Consider the following 26,025-nt stretch of genomic DNA (forward strand, 5'->3'; position numbering starts at 1 on the left):
TACCATTTGACCCGGCAAGCCCATTACTGGGTATATACCCAAAGGAATATAAACCATTATATTGTAAAGACATATGCACGTGAGTGTTCATTGCCACACTACTCACAATAGCAAAGACATGGAGGCAACCTGAATGCTCATCAGTGACAGACTGGATAAAGGTAATGTGGTACATGTATGCCGTGAAATACTATGCAGCCATAAAAAGAAAGAGTTCTATTACTTTGCGAGAACCTGGATGTGCTGGAGGCCATCAACCTTAACAAACTAATGCAGGAACAGAAAAACCAAATACTACATGTTCTTACTTGTAAATGGGAGATAAATGGTGAGAACACATGGACACACAGTGGGGAACGATAGATACTGAGACCTACTGGATGGTGGAGGTTGAAAGAAGGAAGAGAATCAGGAAAAATAACTAATGGGTACTAGATTTAATACCTGGGTGATGAAATAATCTGTACACAAATTTACCTATATAACAAACCTGCACATGTAGCCCTGAACTTAAAATAAAAGCTAAAAAGACCAGTTCATGCACCAAAATCTCAGAAATCACCACTAAAGAACTTATTCATGTAACCAAGTACCACCTGTTCCCCCAAAACCTATTGAAATAAAAAAAAACCCTCAAGTTTGACTGCTGTTAAGCATGGCATGTGTCCTCTGCCTCTCTACTTTCCCCACCACTCTCTATTGTCATATACATATCACACTTGATTCATTTTGTGCATGGTGTTGTTTGAGTTTTCAACAGCTAAAATAGTTTTTTTGGACCTTTGATAGCAGTATAGTATTGTAATAAGAGACTTTGGAGGCAAAAGACTTGGGGGAAAAAAAAGGACTAGTTGGAAACAAGGCTGCTGCTTCTGCATGACTAGGTTATACACCCCACCTTGGATTTTGCCTGTGGTAACCACACCTGTCTGCCTGTGTGAGGGGTAAAAGAAGTGCTATACGCAGCAGCTGTTGGGCTCCCTTTAAGACAGGGGTCCCCAACTCCGGGCCCCAGACCAGTACTGGTTCATGGCCTGTTAGGAACTGGGCTGTACAGCAAGTGAGCAGCGGGCGAGTGAGCATTACCGCCTGAGCTCCACCTCCTGTCACATCAGTGGTGAGCATTAGATTCTCGTAAGAGTGTGAACCCTGTTGTGAACTGTGCATGTGAGGGATCTAGGTTGCATGCTCCTTATGAGAATCTAACTAATGCCTGATGATCTGAGGTAGAACAGTTTCATCCCAAAACCACCACCGCTTCCTGCCCATGAAAAAATTATCTTCCATGAAATCGGTCCCTGGTGCCAAAATGTTGGGAACGTTTCTGGCAACAGGGACCAGTTTCGTGGAAGACAGTTTTTCTTTCTAGAATGATCCTCAGCAAGTTCAATGCAGTGCGTTCTGTTGAGAATCATTCTAGAAAACTCAGTAAGTCTCATATTAGATTAAAGCCTATTGTGTCTTGCAAATGGAGAGAAGCCTTCCCTAATTCTCCAGACAAGGTCACACCCCCATCATACCTCTCAGTACCTGCACATCACCCTTATAACACTCATCACACTTTCTAGTAGTCATGCATTGCTTAACAGCAGGAACACATTCTGAGAAATGTGTAGTTAGGCAATTTTGTTGTGTAAACACCATAGAGTGTACACACAAGCCTAGATGGTATAGCCTACTATACACCTAGACTAAGTGGCATAGCCTATTGTTCCTAGGCTACAAACCTGTACAGTGTGTTACTGGACTGAATACTGTAAGCAACTGTAATACAATGGTAGGAATTTGTGTATCTAAACACAGAAAAGGCACTGTAAAAATACAGTATCATAATTCTATAGGGACAGTATCATGTGTCATCCATTATCAACCTAAATGTCATTATGCAACATATAACTGCATTTTCTGTGCATCTGTCTTCCCTAGAAGACATCAATTCCAAAAGCGTGGAGCTGCCTTGTTCATAATTGCATTCTTTGAGGCTAACTCAGGGCTTGACACTCTGTAGATTCTTTTATCTATTTGTAATTTAGGAATGAATGTCATCTGTTTCATCAGAGTACCTTGCATATTATCTTAATTTGAAATACACTCAATAAATCTTCACTGAATTGAATCTTTCACCACAGAAAGCACTGCTATCCTGAAAGGAAAAAGAGTTTCCCCATAGGACCAGAGGGCCAGTAGCTGTTGGGGCAAGTGTGCATGGATGTATGTTCAACTGTGTTTGTAATTAGAGGCAATAGTTGTCAACAGGTCAACAAAGAGAAGAAGCATGTTCAGATACTCTTGCAGCAGGAGAATGCCACTGAACAGGAAACAAGGGCTTCACAGGGCTCTCAGTCATAACATCCCTTCTCAGCTTTGAAAGTCTTGAATACCTACTCCATAAAGTTGAAATATCACTGTTTCAGTAGGTTTCTTACAAGCTTCCAATTTAACATAACTAGGGAGGAAAGCTGCCTTAAACACCAGGAAATGTTTTTTTAATTTAATAACACAAGTCTAAACCTGTTTAGACACATGAAATAATTATATGAGAACTATCATCACTGTGTCCACCAGTCATTAGATAAAGACTATTTGCCACACCATTCTAAAAGGTCTAGAGGTACTCTTCTTGGGATGAAAATGAAGATTATAAACCTCTTACCTCTTAACCATCCAGATGCCACACATTTTGAATTCAGTCGAATTTTCTTTCTTTTCAAAGCAATGGTCTGAGAGAGGAAAAAATCATAAATTCAGATTTGAAAAAAAAAATCGAAAGGAAAGAGAATAGTAAGTATGCAGACTATGCTTGAAAATGGATGTTTCTACATCTTCTAAAATGATTAAAGGGGGTGTGTCCAGAGAGAAACTGGGGCCTCTAGAAGGAGCAAGAAAAAGGGAGGGAAAAGAAGAAGGAAGGAGAAGTTGGAGAAGGAAGCAGTGACATCACCACCACCACTTTGCCTCTCAGTAAATAATACTGAACCGAAAATCCTCCCTGGGGGAAGCTGGACAGAGACCCATCCTGTGACAGACCTCAAGAGAGTGTAGATGGAGTAGGTGTAGGGTCAACCTCAGCATAGAGAGGGTGGGCATTGAAAGAAGTGTTGTTAGCCAGGCATGGTGACTCACACCTGTAATCCCAGAGCTTTAGGAGGCTGAGGTGGGCAGATCACGAGGTCAGGAGATAGAGATCATCCTGGCCAACATGGTGAAGCCCCATCTCTACTAAAAATACAAAAATTAGCTGGGTGTGGAGGCACAGGCCTGTAATCCCAGCTACTCGAGAGGCTGAGGCAGGAGAATCACTTGAACCTGGGAGGCAGAGGTTGCAGTGAGGTGAGATCGTGCCACTGCACTCCAGCCTGGTGACAGAGCTAGACTCCATCTTAAAAAAAAAAAAAAAAAAAAAAAAGAGTCATTGAAGAAATACTTGAGGAGCGGGGCTGGGAAGCTGTTGATTATCGTTGGCCAAATCCAAGTATTCTGAAAACTTCCGCAAATCATTACAAAGAAGTGAGCAGAGATCTAAATGGCAAAGGGATGGGACAGCATAGAATTGCTCTTGTGGATGTAGTTTCAAGACTTTCCTTCTCCATGGCAACCCAAAGAATAAGGCAATTCTCTAGGAAATACATCTGCCCACAGGAACACCCTGGATGGATGAAGTCCTCCCTTGCTCCTAAGAGACTCTGTAAGGGAGGTGTGAAGGCAGGACAAGTGAGGATAAGGAAAAGTTAACCATGCAAAAACTAAGGAGTGAAAGGTTGAGTATTTACCATAAGCTTCCAGGTTACTGATATTTTTACAGTCCCTCGAGATGCATTTCAGGTTCAGGCTTCCCATGAAGAGCTGCTGACCTACCAGGGCAAAGATGCTGAGGCAAAAGAAGGTGAGGATAATCACATTGACCAGCTTCTTCACAGAGCGCAGCAAGGCCCCCACGATGACCTTCAGACCTGAGAAAGAGGACAGGCATGGGGAGAAGCCCATCCCCCTGAGCCAGACACTCACAAAGGCCAAGGAAGGAGCAACTGAGGTCTCGGAAACTGTCAAATTGCGGGCTGGAACTGGACTCCAGCCTAGCCTATGATTCTGATACCTTTAGTGTGCGCTCCAACTCTGTGCCTTGGAAGCTGAGTGTCTTCAAAGTAGTCAACAAGTTTGAGACTCAATCTCTCTATTGCTGCCCTATGCCTGCCTCAGTGCTGCTATGAGGAGCAAGCAAGGAGGCTTTGAGTAGAAACATGCCACACGGACTCAAGAAGGCATAGGTTGAGGACAGTTGCAAAGACACCACCTAAGCTGGGGCCACACTAGAGAATGAGAAAGACCTGTATTTAACATTTAGTAGATACTGTCTACTGTCAAAGTACATGAGTACCATGAAACACAGCTAAATTGTGGGGTATAGGGGATGAAGAAGGAGTTTTGTCTAAACCCAAATTATAAGGATATCCTGGGAGGGAAAACTCAGATTACCAGTTAGAATAGGGTGTTTTCTTTTCATTTATTCATTCATTCAAGAAGTATTTATTAAGCACCTACTATGTCCATGGCACACTGTTAAGCTGCCAAAGTTACAAAATAAATAATCTTGTGGCAGGCTAGTAGATGTTTAAAACTGGCTCTTCAAGCGGGAGGCAGGAGAGCCCTGATCTATGGCATGTATAGGTTTCCTTGTTTTCTGAATTCTGTGGTCTAGATCCTGATCCCCACTCACTACCATGCTAGATTTCAAGCTACCAACATGATGTCACGGAACAGAGCTGGAAAAAGAAGGAGTCAACTTCAGCAATCCACTGAGTCATGGGCTTTGCTCTCAAGATAGCTGGAGAGATAAACTCTCAGATGTGATTGCAATGCATGGAATGACACTAAGTGACAAAATTTCATTTCATCAGTGTAGAGGTGAGAGCCCATGGCAGCATACAGTGGGAGGCCAAGCCCTCAGTGGATGAGCTTCCCACAAAGTATGACACCAGATAGCAGGAACCTGGAGGCTAAGCTGGGACACTTACTATATCACCAATTGAAGGTAAACTAGAGGTTACTACAGCATCACCCAAGGCAGATTTTAACCTATAACAAGAGGCTTCTCCAAAGCAAGAAATGTGGATGAGTGATGATTGTGATTCCTGGATCATTTTTTCATAGTCTCATAAAAGATTGTACCTTGCACCCTTACTTCCAAAAAGCATCCAGGCATCTCAGTGCATTTCATGGACCAAAATAGAGACCATATTCACCTGTGTGGAGATAATGAAGGGGACACGAAAGCTGCTAAATGACTGCCAGAATGTGTATTTACTTACGTGAAAATAAAAGGGGCTCAGCTCATGCAGAAAGCTCCTAAATCTACCTGGGAAAACAAAGCCCTACTTGAAATGAAGAAGAAGGAGAAGGAGAAGGAGAAGGAGGAGAAGGAAAAGACATAAATTATACATAAAGTGTCCTCTGACTACCAGTTTCTTTATCACTATTCAGTTGCTTTCATGAAGTTTCAAAAAATAACCTACTGCTTCTGTTTGAAAGGACTCTAATTGCCTGGAGTTTAGGTATTGGGGCCATATGGTATAGTTTATGTCTATATCATCAGCACAACTAAATAGTTCCCATGTCTTTTTATAGTTTGCCAAAGCCACTGATAGAACAGAAAAGAAGGGAAGGGGGGAAGGTGGGGGGAAAGGAGTCTAGAGAGGGAAGATAACAAACTGTTTTGTTTGTTTGTTTTAGTAAACAAAAGGGAGGAAAGGGGGAGGAGAGAAAAAAGGTGTGTATAATAACCTTATTTTTCATAAACTGAAATTCATATTCACACCCAACCTTGGCTTCATCCTGATCCGAAGGGCTAAAGTGCCTTCCTCACCTGGTTTCCAGAAGACCACCTTTGGTTTCCCTCCTACTTCACAGGTGCCTGCTGCTCATCTCATTCCCTGTTTTCTCCTCTTCTCCCTTTCATGTTTCAATGCCCTGGGGCTCAGGCCTTGGTCCTCTTCTATTCTCCATCAATGCTCATTTCCTTGGTGATCTCTTCAGATCTCATGGCTTTAAATATCATCTATAGACCCTTGATGCCTGAAATGGTATCTCCAGCTCTGACTCATCCCTGGGATCCCAGACTCATATACACCTAATTGCTTACTGAATCCTTTCCCTTGGTGGTCTCACAGCCATCTCAAACACAACATGTTCAAAGCTAGCTTGTAATCTGACCCCAAGGCCTGCTCCTCTCACAGCCTTCTCTGTCTCAATCAGTGACATCAGACATAAAAGTCATTTTTGACTCCTCTCTTTTGCTCACACCATGTATACAATTTATCAGTCAGGAAATGCTATTGTTTCTACCTTCAGATTGACACAGAATCAGACCAGTGTCTACCAACTCCACTACCACTACCTGATCAGAGAGCACCGCCATCCCTTGCTTCGATTACGGTCTCTTGTGTCAGTTTGGGTTTTGAGGAGCAGATATTCTGAGATCAGATGTGCAAGAGATTTGTGGGGGTTGGGAGGATGCCTGTGAAAGATGAGTGCGGGGAGCAGGAGTGGCAGGGAGAGACTTCAGACTGCAGCTCAGGTTTGACGTCCGAGAGAGAGACAAGGGAGGAGGACTGGATAGGAAGAACCTCAGACTGCAGTTCAGCTGTCGGAGTCTCAGCCAGGTCACTGGAGAGTCCCTGAGCCAAAGTTTCCTATTAGAAGAATCCCATATACTTCAGGAATAGGCCAGCACTAGAACCCACACACACTGTGCAGGGCAGGCATGATCTTGGCATGTGGATGGATGCAGTAGGGAATCCAGAGAGGTGGAAGCCGGGATCTTTAGTCCACCATGCTTCCTGTAGTAGGAGGTCTTCCTGCTTCTCCCATCTTCTCCCCTACATTCCATTCTCCACACCACAGCTCTCATTTCTTCAGAGTGAAGCCTAGATCCTCCCTGTGCCTACAAAACTCCCCTTCAGTTCTTCTTCTTGTTCTTTTTTTTTTTTTTTTTTTTTTTTTTTTTACCTTAGGCTGCAGTGCAATGGCACAATCTCAGCTCACTGCAGCCTCTTCGTCCCAGGTTCAAGCAATTCTCCTGCCTCAGCCTCTCGAGTAGCTGGGATTAAATGTACCCACCACCACACCTGACTAATTTTTTTTTTTTTTTTCTGAGACGGAGTCTTGCTCTTGTTCCCCAGGCCAGAGTGCAATGGGGCAATCTAGGCTCACCGCAACCTCCCTCTCCCAGGTTCAAGTGATTCTCCCGCCTCAGCCTCCTAAGTAGCTGGGATTACAGGCATGCACCACTACACCTGGTTACTTTTGTATTTTTAGTAGAGATGGGGTTTATCCATGTTGATCAGGCTGGTACCAAACTCCCAACCTCAGGTGATCCACCTGCCTCAGCCTTCCAAAGTGTTGGGATTACAGGCGTGAGCCACTGCGCCTGGCCTTAATTTTTGTATTTTTGTAGAGAGAAGGCTTTACCATATTGGCCAGGCTGGTCTCAAACTCCTGGCCTCAAGTTATCTCTCCGCCTTGGCCTCCCAAAGTGCTAGGATTACTGGCGTGAGTGACTGCATCCGGCCCCCCTTCACTTCTATGATCTCACCTCTACCTGGCCCCTCACTGTCTCCCCTCCAGTCCCATCTTCATCCTTCCTACTCAACCTCTGTGCTGGCTGTTTCCCCTGCTCCGAATACTCTTTCCCATATATCTGCTTGTGTCACTCCCTTGCCATCTTCAAATCTCTGCCACGTCTCACCTCAATGACAACTATCCTGATCACTCTGTTTAAAACTGCAACCTGCTTCCCCTATACCCTGTGACTTCCCATAGCCTCTATGGTGTCTACTTTTTCTTTATATTTTCCCTGGCACATAGCACTTGCTCACATGCTACATAATGTACTTATTTATTATAGTTGTTGTTTCGTGTCTGTGTCCCCACCCCCTACCCTAGAAGGTAAAACTCCATGAGTCTGTATCCATTTGCTTACTACTAGATCTCAGGCAGTTAGCACAGTGCCTGGACATATTAGGTGCTCAATAATTATCAGTTGGGCCATCAGATAAATTTGTAAAGCAGGGTTTGTTTGTTTTTGGTTTACATGATGACATTTTGAAAAAATTTAAATACAAATTAACATTCTTTCTAGATAGGAGCCAGTGTGGAAAGTGAGAGTGACTTACGTGAAACTACTGAAATTGCTTTTAAAGCTCTGAACACACGGAAGGTACGCAGGGACAACAGTTTGATGGTGATTCCTGGAATACATGACACAATCCTACAAGAGAAAGCACAAGGAAAGCATGGGCTTGCTCAGTCCTGCAGCTGCACTGCACATCTCCACAAAAGCCACAAGTAAGCTCAGCCTGGGGCTTGTAACTTCCGAGGTGAAATCGACAGCCTCACCTTTCCAGCCTCACCTTTATCTTAGGATCTGGCATACCACTGTTCTTGATATGAACTGCAGAGGAGGCTGTTCTCAGTTTACCTTCATATGTGGACACAGATGAAGACTCCTTGAAATAGTCCATGTAGTTGTGGCTAATGAATAATAGAAGTCCTCTCAAATATTTACTGAGTGGCTGACAAGTTCCATGCCCCAAGGCACTTCACTAAAGTCTCCAGCCACTACATGGTCAAGCCTGAATGTGCAGCCAGGCAGTGTAGCTCCAGAGTCACACTCTAAACCACTGTGCTTCACCACCTTTCAATAACTAAGAGCACACAACCTTTGAACTTCAAATATCAAACTGAAATTACTAGCACCTACCTCCAAGTGCTTTTGTGAATATTAAATAGGAAAAAATATGCAAAGTGCTTAACATAATGCCTGGTACAGATTAAATGATGCTAGGTTTACTATTGTTGTGCTGGCAATGTGTCATTGCATTTCTCGTTTTTTCTTTTGCTTACTCCATTTCATCATTCAGATTCCAAATCAGTGTCTTTCCTGCAGGAAGAGCCTCAACCTTCACCTTACACCTTATACCATACATAATAATTAACTCAAAATGGACCATGGACTGAAACATAAAAGCCAAAACTACAGAACTTCTAGAAGTAAACAGGAGTAAAGCTCTTTGGAACCTTGTAGTAGTCAAAGATTTTTTAGACTGCTTTGCTTTGTTCTTCCTATATCCTCTGACAGCTTAATACATGTACAGCCCCTATCCTGGTACTCATCATACTATATTTTAAGGGTCATTAATTGTCACTCTTCCCCTCTGGACTGTGAGCTTCATAAGATAGAAAAACATGTCTTTTTTTTTTTTTTTTTTTGTATTTCATTGGCACACTCTGTATCTTGCATAAAGCCTGGCCCATAACAGGCCAGTTTTGGTGAGTAAATGGCTGAAGGAACAAGAACTTGAGTGTTGACCTAGAAATGGGTTTGTGTGTGGAGGCATCTGGTCAATTGGCTGCATGTGCTGTTCAGGGCCAACCAACACAGCACTCAGAGCTCTAGGCATTACTAGGGCATACTCAGCCACTCAAATGAATCCACACAGAGCTCTGATGGAAGCAAAGGGGCTTCTTTCCCACCCAAGTCTCTTCAAAAACATCTTTAACATTCTTACGCTATTCCAATGACAATGGAGTCCAGCCAGTTCCATGGATCTCGAAGGAAAGAAAACTCATCCAGAATGAAACCTCTTGCCAATATTTTAATCAAAGCTTCAAAAATATAAATCCCAGTGAAGACACACCTAAAAAGCAAACCATTTACAACAGGAAGAAACATGATGAACAATATGAAAAGTAAAGAGCCCTTCTATCTTACTGGCCTTGATTTTTTTTTTCCATTTCAATGTGACATTTAACATTCTGGTCTTCAGCAAACCAGAGTTCAAAAACGCAAGCTTTTTAAGCAAGTTCTGGTATTTAGAGTTTCAGAGAAACAGGCCTAGAGATAAATTGTGAAACTACATTTCAAGACCCAGCTTTATGTCCATATTCTTGAGAATAGTTTCAGGTAACATGAGGCCCAAGTACTGGAGGTTGTAGTTTGTCACCACCATTCTAGAGCTGTCACTCTGATGTACAGAAGGAGACAATGGTAACAGGACAATGAAGAGAGTAAATGACAAGCAAATAGCTGAATTTTTTCATACCTGTGTTCAGGGATTGAAAGGTTTAATATTATTAAGATGTCGTACTACCCAGGGTGATCTACAGATTCAGTGCAATCCTTATCACACTCCCAATGACATTTTTTACAAAAATATATAAATCCATTCTAAAATTCAGATGGAATTTCAAGTGACCCCAAATAGCCAAAACAATCTTAAAAAAAAAAAAAACAAATTGTGAGGTCTCATACTTCCTGATATTGACATTTATTACAAAGCTACAGTAATCAAAATAGGTGTGTATCAGTCCATTCTCACACTGCTAACAAAGACATACCTGAGACTGGTAATTTATCATGGAAATAGATTTAATTGATTCACAGTTCAGTTCAGCATGGCTGGAGAAGGCCTCAGAAAAATTACCATTATGGTAGAAGGGGAAGCAAACATGTCCTTCTTCATATGGCAGCAGGAAGGAGAAGAATGAGAGTGAAGCGAAGGGGAAAGCCCCTAATGAAACCATCAGATCTCATGAGAACTTACTATTACCAGAACAGCATGGGGGAAACCATCTCCATGACTCAATTATCTCCCACCAGGGCCCTCCCACCACATGTTGGGATTGTGGGAACTACAATTCAAGATGAGATTTGGGTGGGACACAGACAAAGCATATCAAGGTGGTACTAGCATAAAGACACATATAGACCAATGGAATAGAATAGAGAGCCCAGAAGTAAACTTTTGCATATATGGCCAAATTATTTTCCACAAGGGTGACAAGACTATGGAATAGTCTTGGCAATGTCCTTGGAAAAGGACAGTCTTTTCAACAAATGGTAATGGGAAAACTAAATCTCCACTTGAAAAAATGAAGTTAGAATCTTTACTTACACTATATAAAAAATTAACTCAATATGGATTAAAGTCCTAAATGTAAGATCTGAAAAACATAAAACTCATAGAAGAAAAATTTGGAAGTCATATATCTAACACGGGGTTAACATCCAGAATATGTAAGTAACTCCTACAACAGAAAACCAAACACTGCATGTTCTCACTCACTCGTAAGTGCGAGTTGAACAGTAAGAACACATGGACACAGGGAGGGGAACAACACACACTGGGGCCTGTTGTGGGGTGGGGGGCAAGGGGAGTGGGAGGATTAGGACAAATACCTAATGCATGTGGGGCTTAAAACCTAGATAATGGGTTGATGGAGCAGCAAACCACCATGGCACACATACAGCTATGTAACAAACCTGCATGTTCTGTGCATGTATCCCAGAACTTACAATAAAATAAAATGAAATAAAATAGAACTCCTACAACTCAATAATAAAAAATTAAATGACCTAATTAAAAAATGACCAAAGGATTTGAGTAGATATTTCTCCAAAGATGAAATATAAATGGCCAATGAGCTATGAAAAGATGCTCAACATCACTTATCATTAGAAAAATGCAAATCAAAACCACAAAGAGATGACCTCACACCCATTAGGATGGCTACTATTTTTTAAAAAAACCTAAAATAACAAATGTTGATGAAGATGTGGAGAAATTGGAACACTTGTGCACTGTTGATGAGATTGTAAAATGGTGCAATCCCTATGGAAAACAGTATGAAGACTCCTCAAAAATTAACAATAGACCTGCCATATGATCCAACAAAGCCACTTCTAGGTATATGTATAAAAGAATTGAAAGCAGGTTCTCAAGGACATATTTGCCTACCCATGTTCATAGCAGCACTATTCACAACAGCCAAGAGGTGGAAGCAACCCAAATGCCATTTGCCAGATAAGTAGACAATCTCTAAAAAAAAATAGTTTATATCTTTTTTTATATTCCTATGCTGTCAAAAATACTGGGTCTGTACACACACACGCACACACACACACACACACACACACACACACACACGTTTGGGACTGAAACAAGTAATTCAGTCAAACAACCTGTCAGTTCAGAGTAAAATGTGGTATTTACATGTGATGGAATATTAATCAGCTTTAAAAAGGAAGAAAATTTTGTCACATTCTACAACATGTATAAACCTTGAAGTCATTATGCAAGGTGAAACAATTCAGTCATAAAAAGACAAATACTGTGTGATCCACTTTTATGAGGCAGGGGCTGAGGGGAAGACTGAAATGGGGAGTTGGTATTTCATGGATATAGAGTTTCGGTTTTGCAAGATGAAAAGTGTTCTGGAGATGAATAATGATAATGTTGTGTAACACTGTGAGTATACTTAATTCCACTGAACTTAAAATAGTTAAGATGGTATCTTTTATGTGATATGTATTTTATCACAATTTTAATAAAAACTGGCCCTTCCTTTTTCTTCCCTGAATCTTCCATCATATGCTATCCTTGCTATGGTTTGAATGTTCCCTCCAAAAGTCATGTTGAAATTTAACTGGCATTATCATGGTATTAAGAGGGGGGACCCTTAGGAGGTAATTAAGCCATGAAGATACTGCCTTTGTGAGGTATTAATGCCAATATCTCAGGAATGTTTTCCTGATAAAAGGTGAGTTCAGGCCTCTTTGCCCTTGCTCTCTCATGTGCACATTTTTGCCCTTCTGCCTTCTGCCATGGGATGATGCAGCAAGAAGACCCTCACCAGATGCAGACCCTTTGATCTTGGACTTCCCAGCCTCCAGAACTGTAAGAAATACATCTGTATTCTTTACAAATTATCCAGTCTGTGGTATTCTGTTATCACAACATAAAATTGGCTAAGACAATTCTCTAATTTATTTACCTTTTTCTCTTCTGCCTCAAAAAAAAAAAAACTTGTATCTTTTGTTATAATCCCAAGCTGCAAAAATACTGGGTCTGCAAGCGCAAACACATAGACACGCTCACTTGGGACAGAAACAAGCAATTCAGTTAAACAACTTGACCGTTAAAAGTAGAAGAAGTGGATCTTTTCTGGTAAACTATCCAGCCGTAGTAGCCCTGAAAACTAAAGAACAAAGGCCTTGAGGACTTGAAAAACCTCAAAGTAGCCAAGTCCAAGAGCAGAAATGGTCATGAGGCTGCTACAGGCAAGAGCTCCTCCTTGCTTCAGGCTTTTTCTGAGCTGCTCACCTTTTGTGTGACAAATGAGCATATCAGATTAAATAATGTCTGTCCTAAACTATGTGTGTGTGAATGTAGGGTTGCAGGAGGCTGTTAAAAATGTCCTCATGTAAACAGGCATTAAAAGAGTTTAAAAAGGCAATATATTTTAATATCAACTTTAAATTATAAAGTTATAGGTGCTTTTCTAAAAATCTGTAATTGCATATTTGTGGGATTTTTCAAGTCTTCATACAGATCTCAAGCAAATGAGACAGCAGACCATCGCTGCTATTTCGGCCTGACATTCTAGCCTCCCACCTCTTACTTCCATCATTCTCTCTTTTCCAGAGGAAGCCTGACCAATGATGGGACAGGCAGATCAAAATGACATCTGATACGGAATAAAGCCATGCCCACCAGGAGGAAATTACATGCCTCTTTGTATGAAGACATTTTTAACAGCCTCCTTCCACCCCACATTCATGTATCCACTGTTCAGAACTGCCAGGGGAGAGCAGCAGCTTTCCCCACCCTTGCTTCCTTCCTCTCTGCTTCTCTATGGCCTAAAAAGGGGTTTTCCTCCCTGCCTTATGGGTATTTTAATAGTGAAAATGGCCTCAGAGCAAATTACCTTCCCCAATAGAGAAAGAAGTCTCCTTGCATCTCACCACAAAGGCTAGGCAGGGCAAACTGCTGCTGTGGAAACAATGCACTCTCCTGATCTGTCTCCTCCATAGGTCCTACCCTCCTGATCACAAAGGCTTCTAGGGAAGCTGCAGTAAGTAACGAGTAGCAGCACCTGCACTCAAGTTAGCACCTCATGCAACAGCCAAATCTCCAAAGGGGAGACCACATTTCCCAGGGACACTGCCAGGATGGCATCTATTCCTGGTGCTACCTGTGCCCTCCTCAAGGCATAGACCCTCCGCCGGCCAGACTTAACCAGGTTCCAGGTTCCACCCAGCAACAGAGACAGATGGTCCCTACAAAGACACCACCTAGGAGAGAGAAGAGTTCTCCAGAGACAAATAGACCAAATCAGAACTTAAAGTCAAAGAAAGGGCAGTTTTCAAAGTCTGACCTCTAACCAGTGTCCCAGAAACCACTAGAGCCAAGTAAATGAGAATAGATGTGAATATGATTTAGAGAACACTTCCAGGAAAAAAAGTAGGGTGGAAGTGACTGGAGACTGCCTTCCCAAATTCCCGTTTAAAATCTGTGAAAACATGTGAAAATAAAAACATGTTCTAAAGAAGCATGACGAGAATGAGCATCACCCAGATTCTGGGAGGAAAGCCTCTCAGGGTCATTAGTCCATCTTTCCCTGGAGCATCCAACCTTGCTCACGTAGCCCCTTTCCTGATGATGTTGTATTCCCTAATAAGTGCCTGCAAGGTCTGGAAGTCCCCAGTCCTACTCCCCACCAGAGGCACAAACAGCTGCTAGTCAGCTTTCACCGTCATACCTCTAGCAGGAGTGATTTTTTGCCTGTGTGCCCAAGTCCCTCAAGCCTTAGAAACAGTAAGTCATTGCTCCAGTCATTTTAGAAATATTAGCTAAGCCATTCCATTCACAAGAAGCTTCTTATATTTGCCTGAACCTGAGTGAGTCTCTTTGAATTACTAGAGGATCTGAAAGGAAATGTACAGCTCAAGCGTAACTAATGTGGGAGATGTAGTACAATACTTGCAACTTGCCAAGTCAGATACCACAAATGTTACTACAAACATCCTTAAAGAAGAATCTACAAGAAACTGAACCAAACATTAACTAATGTGAGAGATGTAGTACAATACTTGCAACTTGCCAAGTCAGATACCACAAATGTTACTACAAACATCCTTAAAGAAGAATCTGCAAGAAACTGAACCAAAGAGGAAGAGAAAATAAGAATACAAAAGACATTTAGAAGATATTAAAAATTGAAATGCCACATATTAAAACCTATAAGACAGAGACAAACCTGTACCCCAAGCATTGTCCCATAAACATTTTTATTATTTACAACAAGAAGGAAAATACATGTACTAAACATTCAAATTCATATTTTAGAATACGTTATGTCCTATTGAATGTATAAGGAAGAAAATAAAAGAAGGTAGAGGGAAAAATATTATACACACACACACACACACACACATATATATATATATTTTTTGAGATGGAGTTTCACTCTTGTTGCCCAGGCTGGAGCTCAATGGCACAAATTCAGCTCTCCGCAACCTCTGCCTCCCGGGTTCAAGTGATTCTCCTGCCTCAGCCTCCCGAGTAGCTGGGATTACAGGCATGTGCCACCACGGCCGGCTAGTTTTGTATTTTTAGTAGAGATAGGGTTTCTCCATGTTGGTCAGGCTGGTCTCGAACTCCCAACCTCAGGTTATCTGCCTGCCTCGGCCTCCCAAAGCGCTGGGATTATAGATGGTGAGCCACGGTGCCCGGCCAAAAATATTATATTTTAAAATAGAATTTAAGGCCAGGTGCCGTGGCTCACACCTGTAATCGCAGCACTTTGGGAGGCTGAGGCAGGCGGATCACCTGAGTCCTGGAGTTCAAGACCTGGGCAACATGGCAAAACCCCGTCTCTACTAAAAATACAAAAATTAGCCAGACATGGCAGTGCATGTCTGTAATCCCAGCTACTCCGGAGGCTGAGTCAGGAGAATTGCTTGAACCCGGGAGGAGAAGGTTGCGGTGAGCCGAGATCGCACCATTGCACTCCAGCCTGGGTGACAAGAGCAAAACTCCATCTCAAAACAAACAAACAAAAAAAATTTCAATACATGGGAAAGATGGGGAGCCATACGAGTCATCAAGAGAGTAAACAAATGCTGACAACAAATTTTATCAAAGATAACACAAAATTGTATATATATATAAAATATAATACTGATGTACATACATATATATACATATAGTTTTATATAACAAGGCAACTAGTTACAAGGTATAATGAAAGAAAAGACCACATTCATAATGGCAACAAAAAACAGTAAAATTCACAAATTTAGCAAGAATTGTGGAAGATCTGTATGAAGAAAGTTTTAAAGCAATTAGAGGAACACAAAAGAAGATTTTAACAAATGAAAAATATGTCATGTTCTCAATGAATTCCAACCTCATAAAGATGTCAATTTCCTCCAGGTTCATTTATAAATCCTTTCATCATGTCAGTAAAACCAGCCAAGTTGACTATAAAATTTACATGAAAAAATAAACCAACAAGAACCATAAAAATTCTCAAAAGGAACCTCTAGCACTCCTGAACATTACAATATTAGACAATCTTGATAGTTAAAAAGTGTGGTTCTGGCATATGAAAATGAAGACCAATGGAAGAGAAAAGAAAGTCCAGAAATAGATCTGAATACCTAAGTAACATTTCACATTAGAGGATAGGATGTGGACTATTTAACAAATGGTGTTGGGACAAATGGATAGACATCTGGGATGGAAATATGAAGTCAGATCTATTTATGACACTCTACCCTTGAATGAATTCCAAATTATTCAAGGATTTAAATTTTTAAAAAAGGAAACTATAAAAGCACTATAAGAAAATATGAGAGAATCCTTTTATAACTTAAGGCTAGAGAAAGTATTTCTAACTATAAATCAAAATCCACAGGCATAGAGGAAAGTTTGTTAAATTTAATACAGGAAAAGAAAAAAATAATAAGCAAAATTAAGAGACCATTAATGCCTGCTTCAATTGTGATGAAGACATGAAGTGGTTGGGCAAACCCTCCCACAGATAATGAGTATTAAACTGGAAATATATATATATAAGGACAACTATTTGAAGGACCTGCAAGATGAACAAAAGGAGGCAGAAACTGGGGCAGATGTTCCTCTTAAAAGAAGGTACCTGCAATGCATAAGAATTATAAAAATGTTTAACGTTTTGGTCTGAGAGTGTTTTCCAACTTCCCCACTCCCACCCCAACACTAGCAAACAGCTGCAGTCTTGAAGATTTAAGGTGGCTGAGGGTGGAGTTCAGAGCTGGCAGAGCAGCTGGAAATTTAGGGAGTAAATCCTGGAAGCAAGCAAGAGAGAGCTAAGCAACAGGGGCAGAAAACATGGAAAGGACATACTTAAAGTGCTAGAAAAACAAATTGTCAAGCACTAAATCTATATACAATGAAACTCTACTTCAAAAATGAGTATGAAATAAGGACATTTTCAGATCAATATAAACTGAGAATGTGTTGCCAACAGAACTGAACCACAAGAAATATTAAAGGAAGTTGTTCAGGCTAAAAAGAAATAATACCAAAAGATAACTTGGATCTACAGGAAAAAAAAAATGTCTTTAAAAGGCATGTGCCCATTTAAAGCAAAAATGATAAACCGTATTGTTGGGTTTATTGTGTACATTAATATAAATATATGACAAAAAACAAACAGGACTGAACTGTGGCATGGTTTCTGTTTTACTTGAAGGAATTCAACATTAACTCTATTTTGCCCATTTAAAAATGCCTAATTTAATCTCTGAAGAAACCACTAAAAAATGCAAGTAAGTAAAGCTAAAAGGCCAATAGAGGATTAAAATGAAATACTAAATATACTTGATTAACACAAAAGGAAACAGGAATGGGGAAATAATGGAGTAGCAAAGGAATAACAACAATGACAAAAAAAAAGATGAGATAAATAGAAAACCAATAGAAAAATAGCAGAGCAAAATTCAATTATATAACTATATTAAATGTAAATGAACTTTAGTCCATCAAGAGTCTGCAACTGGATTGATAGACTGCATAAAAAGCAAAAACCAACTATATGTTGTTTACAAGATATATGCTACAAATACAAAGACACAAAAAGGTTGAGAGTAAAAGGATGGAAAAAGATATACCATGCAAACAAAGAGCATAAGAAAGCTGGAGTAGCTATATTAATATTAGACAAAACAAATATTTAAATGAGTATTACTAGAGACAAATAAGACATTCCATAATAATAAAAGAATGAATACATCCAGAGGATAATAATAATCATAAATATGTATGTACCTGATAATAGTGCTTCAAAATACACAAAGCCAAATTTGACAAAAAGAGAGAAAGAATAGACAAATCCACAATAATAGATAGAGATTTCAAGCCTCTCTTTCAGTAAGTCACAAAAATGCTAGGTAAAACTCAGTACAGGTACAAAAGATCTAAATGACACTATCAACCACCTTAACTTAACTGACGTTTTAAGGAGTATTTAAGAATGTGGCAGAATCCACATTCTTTCCAAGTGCATGTGAAACATTTCCCAAGACAGACTATAAAAGATGTTTCTCTTTATTTCAAAAGATTGAAATTTTACAGAGTATATTCTCTGACCATAACTGAACTGAAGTTAGATAATAATCAGACAACCAGAAAATAACTAGAAAAGCATAAAATATTTGGAAATATTAAAAAACACACTTCTAAATGACATATGGGACAAAGAATAAATCATGAGAAAATGTAGGGAATATTTTGAACCAAAAGGTAATGAAAACACAGTGTATTGACATCTGTGGAATGCAGCTAAAGCAGTTCTTGGACAGAAATGTATAGCTTTATACAATTGTATAAGAAGAAAAATCTAAAACCAACTATTTAAACTTCCAACTTAAGAAGCTAGAAATAGAACAGCAAATTAAAATCAAAGCAAATTGAGTGAAAAAATTAATAAAGACTTTGAGACTTTCATATATTGCTGGTATGAATGTAAAATTATGCTGTCAATTTGAAAAAGGTTTAGCAGTTTCTTAGAAAGTTACATATATACTTACCACAGGGCCCAGCAATTACACACCTAGGTATTTATCCCAGAGAAACGCAAAAATATATCCACAAAAGATTTTTATACAGAAATGTTCGCAGCAACTTTATTCATAATAGCCCTAAACTGACAACAGCACAAATGTGCAGCAATAGATAAATGGGAAAACAAAATGTGGTATACCCATTCAATGGAATCCAACTCAGCAACAAAAACAAGAAAAAATGTAGAAATATACACAACAACATGGATGCATCTCAAAGCATTATGCTAAATGAAAGAAACCAGATACAAAAATATGGTATCATACATACCATATGAAAAGTATGTGAAATTCTTTAAAAAGGCAAAACAAGTCTCGAATGACAGAAATGAGATCAATGTTTGCCTGGGGTTGGGAGTGGGGGTTGGGGATAAACTGCAAAGAGGCATGAGACATTTTGGGGGGTAATTGAAATGTTCTATATATTGATTGCAGTGGTTTATATTGCATAATTAAATAGGAGTTAGAAAAAATGGTCTCATTTATTCAATTTGCATTCAATATGTTCCTGAAAGATTAAAGCAGCAAATATGTTAAACTAGAAAAACTGGAATTTTGATAAGAAAATATTTATACAAATATAGAACTTCTAAGTTAAAAAACTAATTTACATGTCTGAAAAGCCAATACAAATGATAAAAAAATTAACATTTCAGTTATACAGAGAACTCATTCAAACTGATTAGAAAATAAAAATGATACAGAAACAAAGATGGAAACACAATTCAGAAACGAAAACATCAAAAGAGTCTAAATCAAATATTTCATATTGTCATTCACATATGGGAACTGAAAAAGTGGATCACATGGAGGTAGAGAGTGGAATGGTGGTTACCAGAGATGGGGAAAGATTGGGCAAGAGGTGGGTAATGAAAAGAAGTTGATTAATGAGTACAAAAAACAGATAAAAGGAATAAATTCTAGTACTCAATAGGACAGTAGGGTGACTATTTAGTTAACAATAATTTATTGCATATATCAAAATAGCTAGAACAGAAGATTTGAAATGTTTCCAATACAAGGAAATAATTAATGTCCAATTGGGATTGATATCCCAATTACCCTGTGAGCGATCATTACACAGTGTATGCACGTATCAAAATATCACATGTACCCTATAAATGTGTACAATTATTATGTGTCAATTAAAATTTTCTTAAGTCTAACTCATCTGGAAATTAAAGAAATGCAAATATTTTAACTCCATAAATTAGAGAGGAAAAAATTTAATGCTAGCAAGAATGTGATATATAATTGGTTATTAAAATACACTGCTGATGGCAGAGAAAATTGATACAAACTTTTTGGAAAATATTTTGTCTATATATATTATTAAAAGCATTAAAATGTACCTTTTTATCTAGAAAATCCATTTCTAAGAGAATATCTCAAGAAAATAATAATTTAAGAATAGGGTTGGGTGCAGTGGCTCACATCTGTAATCCCAACACTTTGCAAGGTTGAGGTGAGCAGATCACCTGAGGTAGGAGTTTGAGGCCAGCCTGGCCAATATGGTGAAATCCTGTCTCTACTAAAAATACAAAAGAATTAGCTGGGTGTGGAGGCAGGCGCCTGTAATCCCAGCTACTTGGGAGGGTGAGGTCGGAGAATCGCTTGAACCTGGGAGGCAGATGTTGCAGTGAGCTGAGATAGCACCATTGCACTCCAGCCTGGGCAACAACAGCGAAACCCTGTCTCAAAAAATTTTTTAAAAAATTAAAATTAAAAAAGAATAGCTTTATTTTTGGCAGAGTGAATTGGCATAAAAATTTTTTACAAACAAAAACAAAGAATAAATAAATACATAAATGTAGCTTTATGCAAAAAAAAATTTTTTTTTTATTTCAACAGCAACTCACTGTATTGAATTATCTTGAAAGTCTCTATTTATTGATCCTGATAAGAGTGCTGAGCTACAATTCATCTTTAGGACCTGCTATTCTTTTTTTTTTTTTAATTATTTTTTATTATTATACTTTAAGTTCTAGGGTACATGTGCATAACGTGCAGGTTTGTTACATATGTATACTTGTGCCATGTTGCTGTGCTGCACCCATCAACTCGTCAGCACCCATCAACTCGTCATTTACATCAGGTATAACTCCCAATGCAATCCCTCCCCCCTCCGCCCTCCCCATGATAGGCCCCGGTGTGTGATGTTCCCCTTCAAAAATTTTTATGACAATGTTATAATCTACTAAAATGCTAGAGTGGTTGAGTACATTATGGTTTATTCACCTATGAAATATTATATAACCATCAAAATGGACACCTATAAAACTTATGTAAACACAAAGAAAACCACTTAAAATGTGAACATATGTGTGCTGTTTATTACAAATTGTAAAAAAACAAAGGACAAAAATAAAACTGATTCTGCCAACATGTGTGTTAGAATTATCAGCGACTTTTTCTTTCCCTCCAGTGTAATCATTAACTGTCTTAGGTATAGTTGTTTAAAAACTTAGGATAGGTGAGTGAAGGAAAAATACTTACTCTGCGATGTCAGTATCGTTGCTGTTGCTGTTTTCAGCAGGCCCTCTAGCCATGAACACGCAGTTGATGATAACAGTGCCGATTATGAACATGCTGAACAATGTGGCCAGCATCCATTAAGGCAGATATGTTGTAGGATGGCATGAGCCATTAGGTATTGGGTAAGACTGGGAGTACCCCTGCTGGTCCCCTTTTCTGCAGGTGCATCTATCTTCTGACTGTGAGTATTGACTGAGAACAACTCACAACTGTCCCCTCCTGTGGAGAATTGTCCCCTGCTGAATGGCAGCCTTCTCACTTGGAGAGCTACGCACCCCCTTCCACATGTCTGACTGACACAGGCCCTTGCTTCAAAGTGGGACAATTCTGTGGTGCAATTCATGCTCCAGAGTTCCTCGTGGGATCAGGATGAAGCTGACTCAGCTGAGACCATATCCTTGCTTGGCTCTTTGTTTCCCCCCGTTCTGCTTCCCTTTCTCCTTCTCCAGAAAGCACTCCTCTGTTAAATCACTTAAATAAGAATGCCCACATCAGGTTCTGCTTCTAGGGAACCAAACCCAAATAGTTATTCATTGCCATTCTCCTCAACATTTTACTAAATCTATCAACCCATATCTTTTTCTCATTCCCCTGTCTAAAACTTCCTAGTGTCTCCCCCAACCCTTGCATACATCAGAAATGCTTCATAATTCCTACCTGCCTTTACGCTTTAAGACTGACATTGCAAACCCTAAGTTTTAAGAGCCTGAAAAGGCATATAAATGGGTAAAATGGGCTGGTGTTCAGCCACAAGAGGGGTGCAGAGGTGATGAGACAGAGCTTACATGCCCCCTCCAAAGAGGCAGCAATTTCTTACTCTACCGATTTTTGCCAGGTATTAACAGAAATGTGAACCTACCCTTGCCAGTTTCCATCTTTCAAGAAAAGCTGGAAATCTGGAGTATTCACATTACAAAGTGTTTTTTAAAGTTTTAAGTACTGTGTAGGTCCAACACAACACATTATCAACTCAATATGGTGCACAGGTTGCCAGCTTAGAACTCTTTACGTGTCAGCTTAGATGTGCCTTCCTCTAAGAAGCCATCCTTGATGCCTCTAAAGCAGAGCAGTGCCCCTCCCTGCTACACCCCTCCCAAGGTGTCCAATGGAGTCCCACTGAAGAACACTGAACTTTCACACTACCAATCTCACTAAAGAAATTGCCTGCCTTTTAGTCCATGCCCTTCTGAGGTCATAGCACCCCAGAGAAGGAGATGACGTCTTGCTCACATCCAGCACAGTCCCTGCCTGAGCAGTAGGCATTCAGCCAGTATTTGTAGAAAGAATTAGTTATTTGCTTCCATTCAATAACATGAACATCGTGGGGCACGTGTGCTTTTCAAATAATCTGGACTTAGTAAAAGGTGCAATGAAAGGATATGAATGGACTGAGACTCTAATGGCTAAACTTCTGATTGAATTGAAAGGCCCAAAAATGAACAAGGCACGCTTGGCACTGAAGCGGTAGATTGTCCTCTTTTTGTTTAACACCATAAATGTCTGCAAAACAAAACAAAACAAGAAAACACACACATACACAACAGGAATTAAATGCAGTGACAAAGCAATATTTATCATGAATTCATTCAGAGAAAATTATAATGTAACTGTTGGGTTGTGGAATATTTATCCAATGGGATACTCCAGAGGAATCAGAGATGGAAAACGTGGCACTTGAAAATACCAAAATTAGGAGTATAGAGTAATAACTGGGGAAAACAAAATCCTTAATATTGTACTCCATGGTATGTATCAATGGGGAAAGGGACTAGGAGAGAACTTGAAGAGACAGAAATTGAGCTTGGACATTTAGATTCAGCAGATTATTTTAAATTATTTTGATTATTAATGAAAACTTTGTAAAGAATCTTAGAATAGTAAGTGACCTAAAGGGTGCATGTTTGCTACCTCAGGCCTGAGAAGCACTGTGTGAAATAAGCAGTCAATTCTAACCTTGATGATCTTCAAGAAAAAAGTCACCAAGTTTCCTGGATTTGCTCTTTCTTTACCTCTATGTACATAGGGGCAAATCTGCCCATGGTCCTTAACCAGCAGGAGAGGTGGGCATTGCCCCTACAGAAGGCATTTGGAAATGTGTGTGGGTATTTTTGGTTGTCTGCTGTAATGACTGTGGGCTCTACTGGCCTTTATTGGGAAGACTCAGGGATGCCAAACAGGACAGAGTTGCCAGTGGTACACTATGCCCCCCCAAGGTGTCCAATGGAGTCCCACTGAAGAACACTGAACCTCTGCCCATTTTCTCCTAGCATGACTCCCTGGGCACTGGGAATGAAGCAGCCCCTGGACAACAACCTGTCACTAACAGGCTTCTAACATCCACCTCCAGACCTCCCTCTTTCCATTTAACTGTTATCTAGCTGTCCCCATATCTGTCCCCATGGCTGTCAGTTACAAAAGCCTTCAGAAAGTAAGTCATTCATTTCTCTCCAACTCGTGACTCCTTTCAGATTTGCAAAAAAGTACTACTTGGCCATGTAATACAGCATGTTCTCAGGCAAGAAAAACAGACCTCGGCACCCAGGCCCAATGTCAGCACTGTGAGTGCTACCTTGGCTCAGGTGCCAGAACGTTAGCCACTGCCAACCATCAACCTTCCTTTAATGAGTTGCTGGGATTGACTGGTCTGATGGTCATCTGGCTGCAGAGAAAACTGTGCTAGGATATTTTTCTTTGCCCCCATAATAATGAAATGAGCCACAGGGTTTTTTTTTTTTTTAAATATGAGCCAGGACCCCAAGACCTGCTTTGGAAATTCTGTGCCTTTCCTTTGAACAGACAGACAATTTTAGGGCAGAAACAAACCTCTCTTTGAGGTAAGTTACCCCACATTAATAAGTGGTACAATATGGCTCTCCTGTGCCCTTTGATTTTGACGTTTTATTGATGCCTCTTCTTACTGCTTTAAATACTTTAACTAATGGTGTATTTAACTCTATGTGCCAGGGTTTTAATGATTAAAATGATAGGTACTAGCTCCTCCTGCCTGCTTGCTGACATTTCTCTACTTCTTTCCCCTGTTGCTCTTCAAAATGGGGCTTCTAAAGAGAAGTAGCCTGTGACGATAAAAAGCACCCTTGGGTTTGCATCCTAGCTCCACCACTCACTGGCTGCTTGACCTGGCTTAAGCCGCTTTCCCAGCTGGGCTCTGGTTTCCTCATCTGTGAGGCAGAGTGCTAATCATGATCACACATACCTCACATGACTGCTGAGGGCACTGGTCATGTGAGATCATGGGTGTGCAGAGCTCTAAACAGATATCATGTCTTCTGATTTAAAGGGAGGACCCAGGCTGAGAAGTGGTGGTCCTAGAATTACCACTCAGGCTGGAATAGTCCTGTTCTCCCAGGACTGTCAGCTGCACACCAAACTGCTGCCTGACTCATGGGTCTCTTCTCCAGCATTGAGGCAGAAGGAGACCTCTACAGTTAACTCACCTCCAACAGCTACACCTCCAAGAAGACCCTGGAATCTTGGGGCATCAGAAAAAGGAGAAATATTGGAGTGTTTTTGCTCCTTCACTTCTTTCCCCTTGCTTGTCCTTCCTACTTATACTCTGCTTTCCTCTGTACATGTGGTCCTCATTTGGCCTGATGACCCTAAGTCTGTCCCAATTGAAGGACATGCAAATCAGGCAATCTTTCTTTGAAAGATCAGTTTCTTATGGATGCCAGCCAAAGATGCTCTCAGCATCCCATATTTTCTTGGGCTTCCCCAAAGCTCCCAGCCTCCTAGGCCTCTAACCTCAGTATGGCAAGGTGGTGTTTCCAACCTCTGCTGGATCACACTGCGAAGTGATGATGGCAAAATCTTCTGAGACTTTCCTGAAAGGGACAAGTGTGCTCACAGCCTCAGGCTCTAAAACAGTCATGTGGGAGCTAAAAGTTTACATTTCCTCACTCAGGAGCCCCTTCAAGAAACCTTTACTAGACTTTCCCTGCAAGAACTGCATCCAGGCAGATAAAATAGCAAGGCTTTCACATATTTGCATTGAGTTTACACACAATCTGCATGTGCCCACTTGGTTATCATTTTCTTAAGTTTCATTTACTGAGCTCCTACTATGCATCAAGTGTTGGTTTGAACCCTATCAGTCTCATTTAATAGCCTAGAAAGCCTATTATCCAAGAGTTTTTAAGGTACAATCTTGTCACTAAAATGAGCATTTCTGGACCATGATATTAATCCTTTGTATCAGTGTAATGCATTACAGTGATAAAGTGCTTTCCCAGCATGTCTATGCTTTAAGGTAGGAACATCAGGCATTATTTCTGTTACACAGATTTTCAAAGTGAAGATTTGTAAAGTGACTTGCCCAGAGTCATAAAGCCAATCACTTGAAATGGCCTGTACTTAACTTCTGGGACTACTAGTCCAGTCCTCTTTCCAGACTTCATTTTGTGTTTTCTCTGTTTTCCTTTTATCCTTCTGCAGTCCCTCATCCTCATCATCTCCTCTAATACATGCATTGCAGAGAAAAAATGAGGACTGAAAAGGGTTTTCAGGACTAGCAAGGCAATGCCAGGGGATGA

At 40.2% G+C, this 26,025-nt stretch overlaps 1 protein-coding gene across 1 annotated transcript in view; it reads right to left on the reverse strand.

The window, feature by feature from the left end:
• SCN11A (sodium voltage-gated channel alpha subunit 11) overlaps positions 1-26,025 on the reverse strand; it is a 108,685-nt gene that overhangs the window by 82,044 nt on the left and 616 nt on the right. Inside the window, exons 2-7 of the mRNA XM_077994190.1 lie at positions 22,857-22,975; positions 21,437-21,538; positions 9,564-9,692; positions 8,169-8,263; positions 3,771-3,950; positions 2,654-2,720 (exon numbers count right to left, since the gene is read on the reverse strand). Of these exons, the coding sequence (XP_077850316.1) occupies positions 2,654-2,720; positions 3,771-3,950; positions 8,169-8,263; positions 9,564-9,692; positions 21,437-21,538; positions 22,857-22,975 (692 nt within the window). The remainder of the gene's footprint in view (positions 1-2,653; positions 2,721-3,770; positions 3,951-8,168; positions 8,264-9,563; positions 9,693-21,436; positions 21,539-22,856; positions 22,976-26,025) is intronic.

The sequence above is a fragment of the Macaca mulatta genome, chromosome 2 (assembly GCF_049350105.2).
Source record: "Macaca mulatta isolate MMU2019108-1 chromosome 2, T2T-MMU8v2.0, whole genome shotgun sequence".
Lineage (NCBI taxonomy): Eukaryota > Metazoa > Chordata > Mammalia > Primates > Cercopithecidae > Macaca > Macaca mulatta.